The 18,403-nt window shown below is 36.7% G+C and overlaps 1 protein-coding gene across 7 annotated transcripts in view; it reads left to right on the forward strand.

Moving 5' to 3' along the window:
• Positions 1-18,403, forward strand: part of Qtman (queuosine-tRNA mannosyltransferase) — a 369,524-nt gene that overhangs the window by 275,413 nt on the left and 75,708 nt on the right. For all 7 annotated transcript variants that reach the window (XM_076866170.1, XM_076866174.1, XM_076866171.1 and 4 more), the window contains one exon: positions 17,851-18,201. In XM_076866170.1, the coding sequence (XP_076722285.1) occupies positions 17,851-18,201 (351 nt within the window). The remainder of the gene's footprint in view (positions 1-17,850; positions 18,202-18,403) is intronic.

The following is an 18,403-nucleotide window of genomic DNA, read 5'->3' on the forward strand; positions in this document are numbered from 1 at the left end:
TGTAACATGCTTATTGTGGAAAACGAGGACAATACCAACTAAATAAAGGAAGAATGCTTATAAATTAATTTTAACTACGTTATCACTTGTCACTTGGAGATTTGGTAGTGGTGATTAGGATAGAAAGGTGACATTTATTTGAGTAGAAACACTTGGCTAAACAATGTGTTAAATGCTTTTTGTAAATGTGCTTATTTAATACTCCCCTAACCCACCGATGTAGGTAATGGTATTAATTTCTCTTTATAGATGAGGAAACTGAAGCCCATCAATGTTCATTGAATTGTCTGAAGTCACACAGCTACTAGGCCACATGGTAGCAGAGCTAATAGAACTTGACAGTGAGCCCCATTGATTTCTAAGCATTAACTGATTAACTCTTTCTCAACTCTTTCAAATATTCCTTACACTTTCATAGTTTGCCTTTTAATTGTATTTGTGAAACTTTTGAAATATTGAAGTTTCTTACTTTTATATAGGTTAGTCTATTCTTGGGGGTTTCTTCCTTCAGTGCCATCTTTAATAAGGTATTTCCTATTTCTAGATAGAGAGAGAAAAATTACTAATAGTCCTGGAAGAAAATAACCACAAGTTAGGAAACCATGTTATCTGCCCAGGTTGTCTCCAATGGAAAGAAAGAGGTGCTCTGAGAACGTGTTTGAAGGTAGTGGTAGAAGGATAAATAAAGTTGTTCCCTCACCATACCCTGCAGAGTCTATCCTGTTCACTATGCCAGACACACATGCTTCCAGACAAGCCTCCTCTCCTCCTTCCAGCTCCTACAGCAGAGTTGGAGTGAGAGGAGGAATGGAGAAAAAGGTATAGAGGACTAGTTCCACAGAAAGTGCATTTTGAGGCTGTATCTTGGATATTGAATGCCTTCTGTTGGACAATAGGACCCAAAGGTATATTATTTTGAGACACTCCCATGGGGATCTCACACCATGGTATTAGCCCTGTCTATGAAACTCTTAACTGGGTGACTTCAAATTACCTCATCTCTTAGGTCCTACCCCTGGAGAGTGTCCCTTGCCCTCATGGCAGTGTTTTTTTAATACAAAGCCCTGACTTCCCTCAACAACACCCATAGGAAAATAAGATCAGGTATTTCCTCCTTTCCAAAATAGTGTAAATGAAGGCTATGTCCATTGCTGCCCTTTTTACTTACCCTGCCTGTGGACAACTTCAGTTGGTCTCCTGTCTTCATGATATTGAAACCTTGACCACCATTATAAACTCTGCCCCATGTTTTAGAAGGATTCTCCCAAGAACTCTTCTGGGTTCTGTCGTAGGAGCAGGAAGAAAAGGCAGGCTTTTAAGTTTGGGCAGCTTGGGAAAATAGATGACAGGTCCCCCTCTGGCAGTCTTCCCTTCTCTAAGAACATTCTCATGGAACACATCTACTCCTGCAAGTACCGTCTCTAATCTCTACCTTTACCTTATTTAGGCTTTTAGAGAGGGATAGGCAAATATTTCTTTCTTTAGTAAGTCCAGTGGAGGGGTGCCTAGTACCCCTTGAAATTAGACCCTCCACTGAAAAACTAGGATGATAGGAAATGTCCCTATGACATGACATTATTTTTTGTTGTGAAGATATTGTTTAATTGAAAGATTGAATTTTTTTCGTCCAAAATGAATTGTCAGTTATCAAAGATGCTTTCTGATTAGTATATTACCTTTTAAATAGTGGCCCAAGCCATCAATAAATTGATATTCATTTCCTCTAGAAATATAACCCCATTACAATACAATGAAAAAAAATTATATCAAAAACAGTGTTCTGTATTGCAAAGCTATTTCTGTGTCACAGTGTGTAGTCCTTCGAAGCAGTATTTTGTTGATCTTAGTGACAACGAATTCAATATATCTAATAATACTGCATAGCAGGTCTTCGTTCTCTTTCCTGTTGATGTGACAGTTCCTCTTTAATGAAACCTTGTTTTGTGTACTATTTGCATTGTAGATCAGGAATGAAGAGCTGAGTTTGCTTAAGCATTGTTTATACTTTTTATATTCTTCCATCAAGAAATAATTACCCTTCAACCAACCTTACCTCTTTCTACTTCATATATGCAAACCACCTAAATAAAACATACTCAAACTCCCACAGCACACATCAGTATACAGAAATAGTCAGGGCCCAAAAGAGCATACAACAGTGCATGCATAGCCCTTGTCTCCTCATTCATTCAGCAACTGCATATTGAGCATCTACTGTGGGCTATAACCCTGCTAGGCAATGGAGTTGATTTTGCTCGTTTATTTACTACAGGGAAGTAAAGAATAAGATTTGTTTTAACTCAAGTTCTATAAAATTGAAATGTTATTTCTGGCTAACAAAGATATTGTAACAAGTCTTTTGGTATCTCATTGGCTTGTTGCCTATAATTCTCTGTTGGAATACATCTACACATGGATTGGTTTTAAATGGCTTTCAGCAGTTTACTGCTGGGCCATCTGGCCATTTGCTGTCTGTACTCCCAAACTAACTTCCAGTTCTAGAATAATCTGGCTTTTGACACCCTTAGGACTCAGTTATGCCCTGGCATACATTATTGAAGTATTAAATGTGTATAAATGAGGTCATATATTGACAGGTCAGATGATATGTGCGATACTTTACAAGATCCCTTGCCAACAAGATGCAAACCCTTAATATAGCTTAGTTATGACATAATTACATTTTTAAGTTACAAGAATTTTTTGTCTTATGAGAATTCCATTGAATAGTTCCTTTTTCTAAGACATTCATAATATAATTAAAGATACATAATTTCAATTTATATCCAGTTTACTGTTTAAAGAGATGTTTGTACATTTCTGTGCCTCTGGCCCACAAAAGTATTTAATGGAAATTGTAAATGGGTGTAAATTTTTACTAATAGCATCTTCCCATATTTACAAAGCCACTTTTCAAAAAAAGGATATTTCAAACTGGAAGGTAAAATCCTCCCCTGCCAATAATTTGAACCCAAAATAATGTTCAACACATCCAGAAAGAGGACCGTAGACTGTTGCCATCTTCACACAGACTAACATACCATCCTCTTAAAAAGTTTAGAAGAAGAAAAGTCTGTCATAGAATGTTTAAATGTCTGATTTTTCCTTAATTCTTTTTTCTATAAAAGGAGAGATTTGAGTTTGAGTAGACACTCTGCAAATATATGCTGGTTACCTAATAGTTTAGGTAACTAAACTGTTTAGTTACCTACACTAATAATTTAGTTACCTATTGGGATTTTCTTTGTTCACCCACCCTTCCTCCCTCCCTTCTTTCCTTCGTTTCAAACATGAATCCCAACCTCTTTCTACTGACTGCCTTTGGTATATCTTTATCTCTTCCCAGGCATACCAAGTAATGCCTAAACATGAATTTGATGTTCCTCTTTACCAAAGTGGAGGAAAAGAGTGAAAACAAGGGAAGGGATATTGAGACTTTAAAAGATAAGAATCCAACATATGTCTAATAGGAGTTCCAAAATGTAAAACTAGAGAATATATTCAAAGAGATTTCTGCATGAAATTTTCAGAGATTATGAAAATTAAGTATTCTCACGGTAATTCATGTATCTAGTTTAAAAGGTCAAAGACGATTAAAAAAAATGTTTTCAATGGAAAGCAAAATTCTCTTGCACCGTACTCCCCACCCCCAAGCCCTGTACCCTCTTCAGAGGTTACCAGTGACAAAACTTTTCATCCATTATTTTGTGATTTCTTAGTTTTTTTAAAAAAATGAGATATTATCGGTTAACTCCCTACTGCTGGAAATGATGATTTAGTTAGCTCTCTTGTGATATACACATGTACGTGTACACACACTTTACCTCACTCTGGCCTTCCAATATGATTGTATCTCAACTTTTGGTTAAATAAATGTTCTGTGTTTACAGCATTATTGCTATGTTGAATGTGTTCCCTGCCGAGCCCCATTGTGTTCTATGATTAGATTTCCTTTCCTGAATAACTCTTCACTTTTTCTGGAGCTAATTATTGCTTTGACTCTATTAGCTTGGTTTCTGTCACAATCACAAATTCATTCCTGAACTCTGTCATTATCACTGATTCATCTTCTCAGTACAGCTAGTCACATCAGTAAATCTAAAATTTCTGGGTTTTTACTTGAACGCTCCCTTCCCAGAGACCTCTGTTCTCCTGTTCCTGTGTATCTGAGTTGCTTTCTGGGCCTGGATGTTAACTATGCCCTAGAATCTGTGTGTTTCTCTTCCTTGGTTTACCTTCTCCTTTTAGTGGAGCATTTGTATTAGTATCCCCTGAGGAAGGGGTACATAAGAACTAAAACTTTCTAAGAATTTTAAGGATTTTTTTAAGAAATTCTGAAAATGACTGTAGCCTACTTCACAGTTCACTTATACTTGACTGAGTCTTAAACTCTCATTGAAAATGAAAAGCTTGAGGTCACATTTTATGTTTTCTACTTTTTAAACTCCCTCTTGGAGTCTGACTACGGTCTATTTCTGACTCCTTGCTTGTGATTTCCCATGCTTTCTTACCAATAAGATATTAGGACCTTCTATTATCACTTGGTATTCAGAAATTACCCAACAATCCTATTGGCATTGAATTTTTATTCTTGTATTGAATACTCGGCCTCAACATCACAAGAAATTTTCTTACACTGTGTCTTTTACTCTCTCTCTCTCTCTCTCTCTCTCTCTCTCATGTTTTCTCAGCATTCACTTTAACTCCTTATAACTTTAGATCTAATTTTATCTTTTCTATTTTTCATCTTTTTGTTTTTGTTTGTTTGTTTTCTTCTGCTTTCTATAAAGTTTTCTCAAGATTATTTTCCAAACTTTCTATCGACATTTTTTCCCCTCAGTCTTGTTGTTTTTAATTGCTAGCACTCTTTTTTGTCTTGATTGTCCTTTCTTATTGCATCTTGTCCCCCACCCCCTAATGGATGCAAAATCTTGTCATTGTGGATATTTACTATAGGGTTTTTTGTTTTGTTTTGTTTTGTTTTAGTTTTCTTCTGTTCTCTACATTGCCTCAGTTTCTTCCATGTTCTCTTTTTCTTCTCAAAGGTATGATGATTCCTGACTGTTTATTCATATTTAAGCACATGATCCTGAAAGATGGTTAGAAGTGTTCTGTTCAGGATGGGCACAGTGGCATATGCCTATAATTCTAGGCTTAGGAGGCTGAGGTAGGAAGATCACAAGTTCAAAGCCAACCTCAGCAACTTAGTGAGGCCTTGTATCTAAATAAAATATAAAAGGGGATGGGAATGTGGCTCAGAGGTTAAGTACACCTGGATTCAATCCCTGGTACAAAAAAAAAAAAAGATTCTCTTCAGAGTAAAGGCTTGTTGACTGGTACCTTTTTTCATAGGACAGGCAAACAGATTTGATTGTTTTGTGTGGCTGTACCCAGAGAATGGCTCCTGAAATCTTCTGGAAGGGGTATCTCTAGCTTTTTGGTAACCACAGGGGCACTTCATGTCACTCACCCTACCTTTCATCTTGCCTGGTCTCTGGTTCATTCCCCAAGGAGTCTTTCTACTGTTGAGGTGGAACCAGGGAAAGGTAGTTTCCTGGCTGCATGGGTTTGGGGAGCTTATCAAGGGAGTTGATATCACTTTATACAGAATGGCTAACAATCCTTTTTCTGTTGTTCTGTGCAACTCTGTCTCCAAAGGAACATGGAGTGACCAATGCCTGAGTCTTTAAGAGTTTCTGTGGAACCCATGAGCTCATTAGATAACACCACACACACATACACACACACACACACACACACACACACACAGAAAATCATATGTCCTTATAGACATAGTCGTCCTCTTCTCTGTTCAAGCACCACTCAGCCATCTGCTTTTTATTTTCTGAAATTTGGTTGACATTTCTGTTCTTTTGGCCTCTTTTATAGTTTTTTCTTTGTCCTTGTGAGTCTCTGCCTTTAAAAAATAAAATATCCCCATCATTTTTTTATTGTGTATTCAGAAGATGGAGGGGGTTAAACCTCATTGTTCACTCTGCCACATTTGCCCCAGTCTGTTCTTCAAACTGCAGCCAGGGTTTATTTGGACTGAATCTGACCTTAAACTTTTCAAAGAGCCCCAAGCCCCTGTTCTCTTTGATCATTAAGGGCAGAAAGAACTCTCCCCGCTTATTTTCTAGCTCATTTCTTAGCTCTCATCCTCTGTCCTCCCCTGTTGTATCTTCCCACCTATCCTTCACTCAATGCTGTGGTCATATTTTGCTTTTTAACACTGGACCATGTTCTTTAATGTCCTGGGCTTTTGAACATGCAATTACTCTTAGCATAACTCTGTAAGTTAGCTTTGTATTATACAATAAAATACCTGAAGCAACTTACTTATAAAGCGAAAAGTTTTACTTAGCTCTGTGGTGCTAGCCCTCTCTCTTCAGACCTGGGTTCTCATATCCTAACATCTACTTCTTCCCTGACCACATGTTGTGTTGCTCCATGAGAGCATCTGGATATTTTGCCAGGCACATTGTTGGAACTCAAATTATTGTTGAATGCTAAATAGATGGGGGTTTTGTTGTTATTTGTTTGTTTGTTTTCCTCTGAGCCTTTTTCACTCAAAGATTTCAACTAATATTTAAAGACTATCTTACCTTCAAGCCTTATTTATATTCTCATAGTAGCCCAGCACGTCAGATATTTCAAATTTATCCATATGTTGTATTTTTGCTCCCCTTTTGGCAAACTCAGAAATACTGGAAAGTATAGAAAATCCAAAGTGGAAGTGTTTGTACACTCACTTTGCACACTCAAAGTTTTATTTCAAATGTAAATCAGCAAAATTGTATCTTCTTATTTCTGAATAAGGCCGGTTCCTGTCACTTAAAAATTAGACAGCAATGTAATCAGAACTTGAAGTGAATCAGTACTTGGTTTATGGCATTTAATATGGAAGCAAAAAGTAAAGGTGATTGTAATGGAAGTTGGCTCTCCTGATAACTTAGGGTTATAGATAGGCATCAAAATTCCAGTCTTTTTTTTTTTTTCCTTTTTAATTTACCTATTACTGCTTCAGAAATCTGGAAAATAGTGTTGTGGAGTTCCTGGTTTATGGATTTTTTTATTTTTATTTTCCTGGTTTATGAGTTTTAAGAAGGGAAAAGGTGGAAACTTTGAGAAAAATGAAGATGTATAAGACAAAGAAAAGTACAAGGTAGGAAAAATTAATGTAAGAAAGAAATAACCTAAAAGGAGAAATATAAGAAATATGTTTGATTTATTAACATTGTGTCTTTTAGCAATTAATGTGCCCTTATGCATGAATACAAATCTTTGATTAGTTTACAAATGAAAGGTTATACTGTGAGAAGTGCCCACCTTAAATGGATGGCTGAAGTATAACTATAAGAAGTAACAAGAAAAATACATCTCAAAAGTAGGTTCTGGCTTATGAAGTAGACTTCATTATAAAAGGGTTAAAATGTTGAGAGTTCTCTTTAATAACACTGAAATATAATGAAGATCTTCATCATTATTATCAGTGATAAAAATAGTAGTCAGTATTAACTAGTTTTTATTATATGTCATGTAACATAGAAATTTAATTCTTTAAGACCATATTATCATTTTATCATTTCCATATAACAGAAAAGATTTTCTTTCGAAAGCAGATAAAAAATGGCAGAACCCTAAACTTGAATCCTTATAACATTCCTCAAGCACTGCTTTTCATTTTTTTTTTTTTTTTTTTTTTTATAATGGGGATTGAAGGAACCCAGGGGCACTTTACCACTGAGCCACATCCTCAGTCCTTTTTGTTTTTGTTTTGTTTTGTTTTGTTTTGTTTGTACCAAGGATTAAACCCAAGGGCACTTAACCACTGAGCCAAATCCCAGACTTTTTTATTTTTCATTTAGAGACAGGGGGCTTGTTACAGCCTCACTAAGTTGTTGAGGCTGGCTTTAAACCTGTGATCCTCCTGTCTCAGCTCCCAAGAAACTGCTAGAGTTACAGGTGTGCACCACTACACCCAGCTCCAGTCCTTTCTATTTTCATTTTGAGGCTGAGTCTTCTTATATTGCTGAGGCCATCCCAAACTTTCAATTCACCTTCCCTCAGCCTCATGAGTTGCAGGGATTATAGGAATGTGCCACCATCTCTGACTCCTGCTTCACTCTTCATGTAATTTTGCCTATTAATAATAAAATAGTCATTGGATTTGATAGATGTTTGAACCACCTTCTGTGAGAAGTCTAGGGCTGGCCTCGTCCCCATTGAATAGGGGAGAAAACTTGGGCCTAGAGAGATTCAGTGACTTTATTCACAACCAAACTAATTTTTAGTAAAAATTGCTTTCCTAAAATTCAGCTCTCTATTCTTTTCTCTTTTAGTGGTTTTGTTGTTGTTATTGTTGTTTGTTTTTTAAGAAACATTTTGGCTTCAGAATAAAATTTGCAAACATTTTCTCCTTTTTATTCCCCAGATTCTTGCATCAGTTTAGATAATCAGCTTACTTTTGTCTTACTATAATCTCTATTTTGTCACTACCAACATAGATGCAGCACCTGCTATTCCGTTATTTTCCTGATACTCTTTTTGAGGACTTTTGACCCTTATTTTTTCTACCACAGTATCTTATAAAGTCATGCCATCCTCCAAAGGAGACTGTCTAGTTGGAAACACTGACCTAGGGGAATTCTCAAGTGTGTTTGGAAGGAAGAAAGTCATCCATTCTTCAGACCATACATTTTCCCATCCACATGATTGGAGACCATGTTAGAGTTGCATCAGTACTTTCTTAGTGCTATAGAAAATGCACGTTTCCCAAAGTAGAAGGAATACTTACTTTCTAAGAAAGTAGATATACATGTGCTTTTTTTTTTCTTCTCCTTGTGGTGGTATTGGTATTAATGTAAGAAAGAAACAACCTAAAAGGAGAACTCAGGGCCTTGTGCATGTTACGCAAGTGCTCTGAGCTACATCCCCAACCCCATATATATATGCAAAACAGCTCCTTCCTCTTGCTTGAAAGAGATTGCTTCAAATCCATATTAGGGAAATTTTTTTATCCCTGTGTATGTACCATAGTTAAATTAAGTGAGGTGAGTAGATAGATACACTTAAAACTTGGCTTCTGAATCTTAAATAGAAAAATGTGATGAGCAAATTATGAAGTTTGAAAAAAGTTTATTAGAGTGATAGAATCAGAAAATGCATCTTAATTTTAAAATGGTATGGATAATTTGCAATTTCAGGGTTTAGGAGACCAAAGTAAGCATTATGGAATGTCACTACACACATAGTAAAACCTTACAGCACAATCCCTTGCACATAGAAGGAGTTTAAATATTTGTTGAATGAATATTTTCGACTGATTCAACACAGGGACTTACCACCACCTAAGTATGGATCTTACATAGAGGAGCAAAGGAGTGAAAAGGCTGCAAAGAAACCCATGATGACCATGGGACATAGAGGGGGTAACATGGGCAGTCAGAAAGTAGTGTAAGAACCTTAAGAAAATGGCCATAGAGGCTGCTTAAAAGTGGATATAGAGGGCTGGGGATATAGCTTAGTTGATAGAGTGCTTGCCTTGCATGCACAAGGCCCTATGTTCAATACCCAGCACCACAGGGAAAAAAAAAAAAAAAAAGTGGATATAGAAAAATAGATTCCCTCTTTTCAGTTTAGCTATGGCTTTGTCTGACTGTGTCGAATTATTAGAGTAAAACATACATAAAACAGAGAGTTTAGTTATGGCCTTAGAGGGTTTGGGCAGGGAATGGGGAATGGGAATTGTGAGAAGTAAATGTTAGCAACGGTGGCTCTGAGTTTGGTAAATATTTACTTTAGCAGTATGCAAGGTAGGTTGTTTTCATACATTCATGGATACTGTTTTTCTGTGTGGGAGGAGGACATCCTAATGGAATGTTATAAAATTGAATAAAATAAACTGTTCATATAAGTAGGCAGTAAAATTAGCAATGTATACAATGTATGCAAACCCTTGAAATTAAGAGAGAATTGGGAACTAAAGCATAATTGTTTAAGATGAATAATACTAACCACATACACGGTGTTGCCAGAGAGGTCATTTAAGCAAATGGTACAAATGAGGTTATCTGGAAAGTGTTAGATTTTTTTTCAGAAATATTGGTGGAAAATAAAAATAAAAAAGAATAGGCTCATGGGAACAAAACATCATTTTCCTAGTTGTTGAAAGGAGAGACACCATGAACTGATGAATCTTTCAAATGGAGGAGAGGAAACCATAGCTTCTCTTTTTAAGGATCATCAATGGAAAATTCTGTCTTTACCTAAGTATCTCATCTCTGGCACAAGATATGGCTAATAAGGCCAGTCTGATAACCACAGATTTCTTTTCATTTTAGCATGCATTTCTTTGGCCAGTAAGTAGAGGTTTCCTTCCTAATTTTAACTGCAGCTAATTCCTATGGATCCTGTTTTCTTATCTTGTCACAAATAGTTAATTGTGTAAGGAAGACATGCTTGTCTACTATTCTCTCACAGATTGCTGTCAGCATTGCATGTTGGATTTGAAAATTTGTGCAATGGAGGCCAAATTTGTTTCAGGCACCAAACATTGAACATTGAAATGACACTGCCTAACCAGCCACAGTGGCATTGTATGTCTTTTCCTCCAAATCATTTGTGCTGGGTGCATGTAACTTGTGATTGGATCATCTATGACTTGAGTTATTCAAAAAATGCTCTGCCAGGGAGTTCTTACTGAAACTGCCTTCACAGGCATGTGCCCACCAGTTCAGTGAACCATCACCAGTGAGGAAGAACATGAAGCTCTCCTCCAACCATCCAACCAAGCATTAGTCAATCATTTTGTTTAATGTTTTCCAAATATCTTTTTGTTGAATGTTTTCCAAATATCTAGTTTTAATTATGATGGAATTCCTTGCTTGCAGTTCCTTTATTTTAGTAGTATGGCAGGAGGTATGGTGAGTGTATGCATATGCATTTGAATGTTATATCAAGATTTTTATTTTCATATTTTATAGGTTTATATAAATCTGCTTACCATATAATTGATATATTAGACACATGTGGTCTGACATGATTTTTTAATTATCTTTGCTATTTGTTTATGTGGCTGAATTCTAAAAATGTTAATTTTGCAATTAATTTCCAACACATTGTTTGGTAACAATGAATAGTTTTTGTTATAAGTCACTCAAGGCTTTAGATCACTGAACTGGCTGAATGTGTCTTTCCAGTTAGTTTTGGAAACATTTATTTTTGATTCCTGTTTCATTTCTCCTTAAGTTGGTTTTGTTCAAGAATTCATAGAAATCAATTTTTTAAAAAGTGGTTTATAGTTTTCTATCACCCGTATTATCCTTGAACCATATCTTCTTCTGACTCTCCCCCCAACCCCCATGACCCCCATGGGTTTTCCTGATTTCTTTCAGACTTGCTTTTGTCTACTACTGTGTCACATTGGTATATGGCCTCTGGTTTGCGTTCATTGTTTTCTCATGAGAATGCATTTTCCCATTCCTTCCTCCATCTCTGCCACACACAATGTGCCACCACCCATCTGCCCCGTGCCTTTCAGACCCTGGCTGTGCATCTCCTCCAATCTCAGGTAGCCCTTCCCAAAGTATCCTTTATGGACACTCTAAGGTACCTTGGAGAGGTTTCATGTTCCATAAATATTCAATAAATATTTATTAATGTACAGAAGCATGAATGAATGAGCATGTTTATGGTATACCATAGCATATACTTCAAAAAGTTCTATAATGAAGAATTGTAATTTTATGTAACCCAGCATTTTCTGCACTTGTTTTCCTAAAAAGCATTCTGTGGTACAATACCCACACGTGCCTGTGGAATTAGTGTTGCACAAAATACATCTTGCAGAACTCTGGCCTGAAAGATAACAATGCAGTGGTCACACTACATACTCCTCCCTGCATGAAACCTGAGCTCTCTCTAGACCTGCTGAGCTTCATAGGCTTCCTCTTTCCTTGCCTGCTGCATATACAGAAGACCAGTTTCCTTATTTCAGTTGCTCACACCTTCCTGTCTCTTCATTGACTCAGATATGAGATAACATTTGATCAACTACATTGCTCTCTTTCTCTTTAATCATCTGCCAATTTGCATCATTTTAAAATCACTTGCTGTCTTCCAAATCAGTTTTAAGAAGAAAGGTTATTGATAATCTCCATCTTCTAGACTTTTATCCATGAGCATTTATTTACTCATTTATGTATGAGGTTCTGTAGGTTGAATCTACTATACTAAGTGCTTAAAATCTCTCAGAAAGGCAATTGTGAACGTGTATCCTGCCATGAATTTATTTCGGCCATGGCATTCTCTTCAGCGACACCTGAATCAATGTGGATGTCTGGTTGTCTTTTCTTGCTTTAAAACCCAAATGCCTTCCTCTTAACTACCTCTGTTAATTGACCACATATACTCTAGTCTCTCAACTTCAGCAGAAATAAGCTAAAGTGGTGAAGGAATTTCCTTACCATTTATCTTAGCATCATTTAAAACTTATCTCAAATCTAGTATTTTCCTGGCTGATCTAATAAGCCATTTGGCCATTTCTATAAAGTCCAGCTCCAGATTTGTGTGTGTGGACATTCACGGGGTGGAATGGAATGATGTAAATGTAAGACAAGAAAACACTAGTCTAAGCTATGACTCTTTTCTCTCCATCCTACTGGGATTGAACCTAGGGGTGCTCTACCACTGAACCACATGCCCCAGCCTTTTTTTTTCTTTTTTTCTCCCTTAAGACAAGGTCCTCAATCAGTTGGCGAGTCTAGCCTAGAACCTTCACCTCCTCCAATCTCAGGTAGCACTTTCCAAAGTATCCTTTATGGACACTCTAAAGTACCTCTTTGGAGAGGTTTCATGTGCCATAAATATTTAATAAATATTTATTGAATGTACAAAAGCAGGAGATTTAGCCTCCCAAGTAGCTAGGATAACAGGTGCGTGCCACTGTGCCTGGTCCAGCTGTGTCCTTAAACATTGCCAACACACTGCTGGGGGCTTGTGGAAGGATCTCTGGACCATTATTGGGGACCATCAGTTGGGAGGAGGTGTCTGAAAGGAAGCCTCTCCACCTGGCAGAAGGGAGCATCTTTTGGTTTTTTTATATTGGCTATTGTTTGGAAAAAGTTGAAGGTGAGGTCTCCTGGGTAGTATTAGATTGTAAATGACTTTTGGTGATCAGAATGGTTCCAAAAGTTGAAACAGGTTCTAATAGTGCTTCTGAGAGGCTCAGAAACTGGAAGAGGTGCTTTAAGAATAAAATGGGCAATAACGTTTTTTTTTAAGAAAAGTAGGGAATTGGTGAATGGCACAGGTGACATTGTCCCTAAAAAGCAACCCACCACTTTCCTTTCTCTTGTCACTCTTATAATCCTTACTCCAGCCCTTTTCTCTTCTCATTAGCACCTCCACCAGAGTTGGAGCTGGGGGAGACAGAAGTATTCAGACATGTGCCTACTGCATAGGCACTTCACCAAGTTAATGCCAGGACAGTGCTATCATTCTGTTCAGTTCTGTAGAAAAGCCAGCTTTCACCTCATCACTTAGGTATGATTTTCTTTTTTAGCAGAGAACAGTTTATTGCCAGGCTTCTCTTAACTGTACATTATAAATAGTGTCTGATTAAAAATGTTCTGGATGGGTTAATTAGTGTGGTGACTATTATTAAGCAAACTGCTTGTTAGCATTATGCCTATTTGATCTTGGTATTGATGCGAAGTAATTGACCATAGAGCTACATTTAGAAAAGCCGAAATAAAGTTTTTTTGATTTCTATTATGGCAATAAATTGTTTGTATTAAACATGTCTATGAAAATATGAGTTTCATGGAACAGAGGATCAGAATAGACTTTGTGTGGGATGTTGAATGAGGGTTGTTTTGTTTTTAGAAATATTAATACATTTGTCCAGCCTCCTTCAAGGCCAGTTCTATTGAAATAAAGAACTAAATAAACTGTTTCGGTTTCTGTCTTCATTGTTGCTGTGGAGTATATGAAAACTGAAGTGTTTTTAACTTCCCACAACTAAAGGAGATATCCTGTTAGATTTAGCTAATTGCTTAAATACTTTTTTTTGGTGACAATCACTATAATAAATAGACTATTAAAGAAAAAATATGAAAAGATACTATAAACAAGGGAAACATAGCTTGCAACTACCTTCTTTCAAGTACTGGATTGTTATCTATATTATTTATTGGTATTTTGTCCAGTTCCATTATTAAGTTTCCCTAGCCGTACTATTTCCATAGGGAATTAATTCCATGAGCTAATAAATTATACCGTCAGGGAGTTTTTCTTGAAATTCAGCTTAAATTTTCCCATTCTTAATTTCATCTCATTACTCCTAGTTATACCCCCTTGTACCAGGCTAAGTAATTATTCTTTTTCCTTGGAGACTCCTATTATATACCCCTCTAGTTGTCACTTCACCAGGCTATTCATATTTAGCTCCTTTAATCTGTCCTCATAAATCAATTCTTCCATTGCCTTAATCATCATTATTGCTCTTCTAAGAACTCTCTAATTTTCAAACAGATCCAGTTCTCAGGTGCCCCCGATGGAATCAGCATTCACACAGTGTTCTGTTCTACAGACACCGTCTTCCTTTCCTCTTCAACAGGATCCAGAACCAAGGGGCATCAGCTTGCTGAGTGAAATCAGCACTTGTCAAACTTGGGGAGGATAAGTGGTGTTTTTCCTGTGGCCTATCTGCTTTCAAGGTTTATTCTGATTTTTTTCAATGTCATTGGATTTGTAAGCTGTTTTGATTCCTGATCCTATTTGTATTCTACATCCTTCCATGTCCTCATTCACTACTACCTATTAAGTCAGTCATCTGCAATCTGTGTTAACGTGGGATTCTCGTCATCCTTGAGAACACTTAGGAAACGTCTTGAATAAAAGCAGAGCTAAAAAGTAAAAAAAAAAAAAAAAAAAAAAAAAAAAAGGCAGGGCTATCACCTTGCCAACAGCTAGATTCCCTGTCAGTCCCCAGTTTCCTTTGTTTACAACCCCTCAGCCAATCCCCGGTCTCTCTTAATTTGCAGTTTTGCTTATATGCTGTCCAGTACAAATGGATTTGTATGATGGGTCATGGTACTGCTTTCTAAAATGAAGATATGTTGTCTCACTGCCCATTAATTTTTTTTTTCATTGTGAATCCTTTGTGTACTAACTTTGTAATTCTGGTAAAAATCCATTTTAAGCTTGCTTGGCATTCTTTACCTAACAAACAAATAGGTTACTTTGCTGGTTTCACATTGTTTTCCAGGTATGTACAGATGTTTCTTCTCTTACCATTTGTCCTGTTTGTTTGGCAGAAGGTGAAGGTGTTGTCATTATCGTTATTTTTTTTTTTAATTTACTGTGGTAATCAATTAGAACTTGGGGAGGTTGTTTTTTTAGTTCTTTAGTGCCCCCTCCATATTTTCAGTATTTTTAATTTATTTCAGAAAGAAATCTCCCATAATAATTTTGGACCTGTGATATCATAAACTGCAATCTGTAAATATTGATTTTATTTTTAATTTTTATTTTTTTTATTAAGTCCAGGTCTCACTATGTTGCCCAGATTAACTTCAAACTCCTAGGCTCAAGGGATCCTCTTGACTCAGCCTCCCAAGTATCTAGGACTATGAGTATGCAGCCCCACATCCAATATTCTTCCCATTTTAAATCAAGAGTTTATTATTTTATTATGGCATATTAAAGATTAGTGCCATTTTTGTATTTTATTTATCTGTATACAAGCATCTATTGCTGAGGGTTTGTATGTATTCAGATGATTTTTCTCCAACTATTTGAAATCAGAATGGATATTAAAAGTGTTTTATAAAACAAGCATAGAAACCCCCAGGCAAGCTTTCTGATTCTGGAATGCACATAGCATACTACATACAGCCAATGACTTTGTGTCCACCTCACCTGGTTCCCACACTGTTCCCTAGTCTTACCCATCAGCAGTCCTTTCAGCCCTAGTTAACACCCTCTCCTCATCAACACAGTAACTGATCTCAGCTGGCATCTTCAACCCAATTTCTACCTGTATTCACCTTACTTCAAATGAATACCTGACCCAGGGCTTTAATGACACTCCTGACATTCTACATCTTCCAACTGAAACTCTCTCTTTCTTTCTTTCTTTCTTTCTTTCTTTCTTTCTTTCTTCGCATCATTTTTCTCTTCTCCAGCTTTTAAGAAAGCTAGGTTTATTCTTTTACAAGACCCCACATTTCCCCATACATACCATTAACCATAAACATTACATTTTTCTACTTCCATCTTGAAAGGCTTTTTTTTTTTTCCCAAAAAAGAGAAAAGCTTCCTTCCCTAGAGATGTCCCCAAAGTGAATAGCCCTAAGTTCTCATATCCCATTTTAAAAAGTTCACCCTTGCCATCCCCACCCTTCTTGCCTTATTCCCTTTCTTTGACTCTCATACAAAAACCATAATCTCTTGAAGGGTTTCAGCCAATGCCACTCCACAGGGACTCCCCTAGAGTAGCCACATGATCTGGGACAGAATTCTTGCTGGAGAATGCTTCAGGGTTTTCACACACCTTTTTATACATTCTTTGAATGCTCTTGATTCATTCCCACAGTGTGATAACAACTCCCAAATTCTCTTGCAGCTTTTCCAAATGTTGCTTATTGGTCTCTTTTTATGGTTTTTCTTTTGACCTGGCTGCTAAATGCACATATTCTCCTTGACTTCACTTAGCAACCCAAGAGAAGCAATCTCCCCATGGACCTGAGGGGGCCCTGGGTTGCCTGACCTGGCCTACCACCCCAGGCTTTCAGCCCAGTCTTTTTAGGTTGCCTATTATTCCCAGAACAGTTATGTGCCTGCACATAATTTCCTTTAATCCCACTGGCCCCTCAATCCAGAACTTCCCCAATTTGCAAAATCCTTCAGTCAAATCCCTTTTAATCCTTTACTAACCCCCAACTCAGGATGAATCTCCTGTTCCCCTCAGGTTAAAAAAAAAAAAAAAAAAAAATGAAGTGTCCATTGTGCATCTCATGTGTTCCAACATAGGTTAGTTGGGTATTCACACATCTCTCTCCAACTCTGTTCATGCATTCTTGGTTTATTCCTCATTGTATGGAGATCCCTTTGCGATAGATCCTGTATTTGTTATGTATGACTCACAGATGTTAGGCTGTAGTAGAATTTTTAAGATTTCATTTTATTTACATTCTTTTATCAATAAGCAGATATTGAACTCTGAATCGAGACAAAGCATTCTGGAGGGATGCAGGAGAAATGATAATGGAAAATATATTAGATATACTTCAAGAAATATCAGCCAGGATCAGTTTAATGGTATTTACTGTACCACAATAGTATTACCATAATACAACAGTATTACTGTACAAGCACTGCACATTGTCTGGCCTCATAGGTGGTAAAGAATACAGAACAGTAATGTGAGCAGAAATGGCAAGAGTTAACCAAGGAAGTTTCCAACATTTATGTAGGACAATGAACAAGCAAGTTGAAACCCAGTGCTGAGCTATGTGGTGATTGAAAGACAAAAAATGAAAATCCAGAAAAATGAGTGACGGAGGAGTAACAGTCTCTGTGATCCTGTATTTTATGTATGGGCAGTGTAGGTTTCATAGCCGCAGAACCTCTTTGGAAACCATTCAAATACAGTCTAGTTCAATTTGAAACCTTTGAATCTTTTCTTGGTAGCACATACTTGTTGCTCTTTTTCTAGAATTTTTTTTTATATTGGTTTTATCTTTTTCAGTTTTATACATAATCATCATGTCCTTACAGGAAGGTAAGGGACAAATCTTACTTTTTTTTTCACTAAAAGCATATTGCATTCCCTTTTTGTAACAGATTCATGCCCAAGCACAAAATAACCCATTTAAAGAGGATGCTCAGCCTTAAAGGAAATGGCGGTTCTGCTCCATCCATGGCCTGTCCTTCCCAACAGGAGCAAGGAGATTCTGAGAATTTACTGGAGAATTTTAATTCAGAGTATAATGAACACTTTGACCTTGATACTGTACAAGAAAACCTGGATGACTCATCGATGCAAGAACCAGACTTGAGACAATCCAACTGGTCTGATGATTTAAGCTCTCATTGTGTGGAAAATGAACAAAATCTGATTCTTAATACCTGTGACACTCTGCGAGGAATTGATGATCAGCAGAGACCACTGCACATTGTTTGGCCTCATAGATGGTAAGTCAAGACATGCCAATTTAGTAAGTTGTAGAACTAATAATAGAATATATATTTTGATGATTAACTTATTAATTCTCTGACTTTATACCTTTAGAAAAATCATTTTAATATAGTAGTACTAGTAATATAGTGACAACATGCTACTACTCAAGATCTTTACATTAATGATTGTGTGTTTAGATTAAATTTGAATTACAGA

Source organism: Callospermophilus lateralis, chromosome 9 (assembly GCF_048772815.1).
Source record: "Callospermophilus lateralis isolate mCalLat2 chromosome 9, mCalLat2.hap1, whole genome shotgun sequence".
NCBI classification, from domain to species: Eukaryota; Metazoa; Chordata; class Mammalia; order Rodentia; family Sciuridae; genus Callospermophilus; species Callospermophilus lateralis.